The sequence below is a fragment of the Trachymyrmex cornetzi genome, unplaced genomic scaffold (assembly GCF_001594075.2).
Source record: "Trachymyrmex cornetzi isolate Tcor2-1 unplaced genomic scaffold, Tcor1.1 scaffold3553, whole genome shotgun sequence".
NCBI classification, from domain to species: domain Eukaryota; kingdom Metazoa; phylum Arthropoda; class Insecta; order Hymenoptera; family Formicidae; genus Trachymyrmex; species Trachymyrmex cornetzi.
In genome coordinates, this window is record NW_017298272.1 from 1001 (window position 1) to 3967 (window position 2967).

Sequence of the window (2967 nt, forward strand, 5' to 3'; positions counted from 1 at the left end):
GGTGTGTATTGTTTGATTGGCTGTCTAAATGATTTTAATCCATTACTGCTATAATTAGTAGTATTATATAGGACTCTACGTACGATAAGATTCATGAGTTTTAGTCAGTACTGAGTTCGGTCAAATAATAAAAGAATTTCAAAACATTGCGGTTAACGATTCAAAAGCATATAGATGAGAACAACAAGTCTCACTCATATGAAAGGCACATCTTATAGTTTGTCAATTAATTCCATGTAAACCTGATTTAAAGCTACGGTATCGTTTTGCAAATTTAGCCCATTTTTTTGTCTTTTTATATGTATCATTTCTGACACTAGACGCTTATTATAGAATCCCTCAGTATCCAGAACCTCAATGTTCTCCCAATCGAAATCATGTTCGCACTGCAACCTATGGTCTGTAATAACCGATTTTGACGACGTTGTGCTGTTAATATGCTTCTTATGCTCCGAGATCCTAGTTTTTAGTTTTCTACCCGTCTGGCCGACATAAGAAGCATCGTAGTCGCAACAATTGATCCTATAAATTACATTTTTTTTTTATTTGATTGGTAAAGAATCTTTATGCACTCGAATAAATTTATTTAATTTGTTCACACTAAAAAACGAAACTTTATGAACCATACCATTAATGAAGTTTTTAAATTTATTCGAGATACCTTCGATGTACGGAATGGAAAACCATTTTATTTTCCCTTTTATTACATCAATATTAGATTTTTTATTATTTGTGACATTAAAATTATTTATTATCTTTTTTATTCTTATATTCATAGTCTTCAATACAAAATCTAAAGGATAGTCATTATCCATAAGTAATTTAACAATAAAATCAAGATTCTTTTTATGAAATTCTGGATGCGAAAGATAAAAAACTTTGTCTACAAGATTAAAAATTATACCCTTCTTTTGAGAAATCGGGTGCTGAGACAGAAAATTCAAACACCTACCCGAAAATGTAGGCTTTTGGTACCAATCAAAAATTAATGACCCATTCCTTAGTATGATGGTCGTATCCAAAAAATTTATCGAGTTGCCTCCCACTTCCAAAGTGAATTGTAATCTAGGATGGAATGCATTAAATTTCTCAAGAATAGTATCCACTTCTTCGTTAGGAATACAAAGTACAACGTCATCAACATATCTATAGTAAAATGGCACCCGAAAGTGAATTTCCCCCAACACACGACTCTCCAATTCCGCCATAACCAAATTGGCTACAATAGGAGACAACGGTGAACCCATCGGAGTTCCAAATGTCTGTTTGTAAAATTGATTGTCGAAAGCAAAATAAGTAGATTCCAGCACCATTCGAACCGCCTTCAAAAATTCATCCTTAGGAAGGTTACATTTTTCACATATTAAAATCCATTTTTTTGAAAGTCTCAATAACCAATTCCGTTGGAACGTTAGTGAACAAGGAAATCACATCCAATGATATCAAACTGTATCCAACGTCAATTTTAACATTTTGTAACTTCTTAACCAATTCAATATTATTTATTTAATTTGGTATCCGAATGACATGAAATTTAACTTGGCGCCAATTGTTGACATCAAATCTTTTTTACGATCGATACATAAAATTTTGAGGAATTTAATTTGACGCTAATTTTGTTGATATCAAATCTTTTACATGAATAATACATATCATTAGAGTTAAGTAATATTATATACAAAGAAACGGTTTCACTAATCCGAATCAACCATAAGTGTCAACCATAAGTGGTCGATTCCACTAAACAGCAACCGCGATTAGTCAGTTCCACGGCGAATTAAGTAATTGGTGTTGGTGAAACCGGCCAAAATAATTTTTACGAAAAGCACGCACGCTTAGCGCTTTTTTTACCTTTTTTTGAAAAGGTAAGTTTGTATAAATAACAAGAAACAATACCATTTGTGTTTTACTTTTTAATTTGATCTTTTATACACATATATGATACATATCATTAGAGATAAGTAAATAACGAAAATAATAATACTACTTGGATTTTACTTTTTAATTTGGTAGAATTTAACTTGATAAAGATGGTACCACATGGGTTTAACATTTTAATATAACAATAAACAATACCATTTGTGTTTTACTTTTTAATATTATGTACAAAAGACCGGTTTCACCAATTCGATTAAGCCGAATCAGTGATTAACCATAAGTGTCAACCATAAGTAGTCATTTCCACTAAACAGCAAACGCGATTAATTAGTTCCACGGCGAATTAAGTAATTGGCGTTGGTGAAACCGGCCCAAATAATTTGTACGAAAAGCACGCACGCTTAGTGTTTTTTTTACCTTTTTTTTAAAAGCTAAGTTTATATAAATAACAAGAAACAGTACCATTTGTGTTTTATTTTTTAATTTGATAGATAAAATTTAACTTGGCACCTGTTGTTGATATCAAATCTTTTATACACATGATACATATCATTAAAGATAAGTAAATAACAAAAATAATAATACCACTTGGATTTTACATTTTAATTTGGTAGAATTTAACTTGATAAAGATGGTACCACATGGCCTTATTAACATCATTATTAAATTAACAATCAATATAATTTGTAATACTCTTCTTAGCTTCATTTCTTACCTCTGTGAAGCTGGCCCCACTTTTTCCAAAAAATGAAAAAATAAGTAAAGTTCTGGTTGCCCCCCCCCCCAAGAGTTCTAGAGTTCCCTGTCAATTTTAGAAATAGTTCCGTCGATTAAAGGGGTGAAAACACCATTTGAAATATCGGGGGGGCCAACTTCACGATTCCGAAACTTTGAAGGGCTATAACTTGTTTACCATTTATTTTAGAACTTTAATCCATATAGAACAATCGATAGAACTCTTTGGGGGCAAACAGAACTCTCAAGAAAATAATGGATTTCCAAAAAAAAAAAATTCAAAAAAAAAATTAATTATTAAGAAAAAACCTTTTTTTAGATTTTCGACATCCTGTAATGAATTTTGACAGCCCC

General features: G+C 31.2%; 1 protein-coding gene across 1 annotated transcript; it reads right to left on the minus strand.

Moving 5' to 3' along the window:
* Nucleotides 1-212: 212 nt before the first annotated feature.
* On the minus strand, nucleotides 213-1313 carry LOC108763331 (uncharacterized). The gene is made up of 2 exons (XM_018510837.1): nucleotides 994-1313; nucleotides 213-522 (listed from the first exon to the last, which is right to left on the minus strand). The coding sequence occupies exons 1-2, from the start codon at nucleotides 1311-1313 to the stop codon at nucleotides 213-215; spliced, it is 630 nt and encodes a 209-aa protein (XP_018366339.1).
* Nucleotides 1314-2967: the final 1654 nt, after the last annotated feature.

Excerpts from the sequence above, each read along its gene's own strand:
- LOC108763331 (XM_018510837.1), bottom strand. The coding sequence starts at position 1,313 with ATGGTGCTGGAATCTACTTATTTTGCTTTCGACAATCAATTTTACAAA. Across the intron at positions 523-993 it reads ACCATCATACTAAGGAATGG|GATCAATTGTTGCGACTACG; the intron begins GTCATTAATTTT and ends TGTAATTTATAG.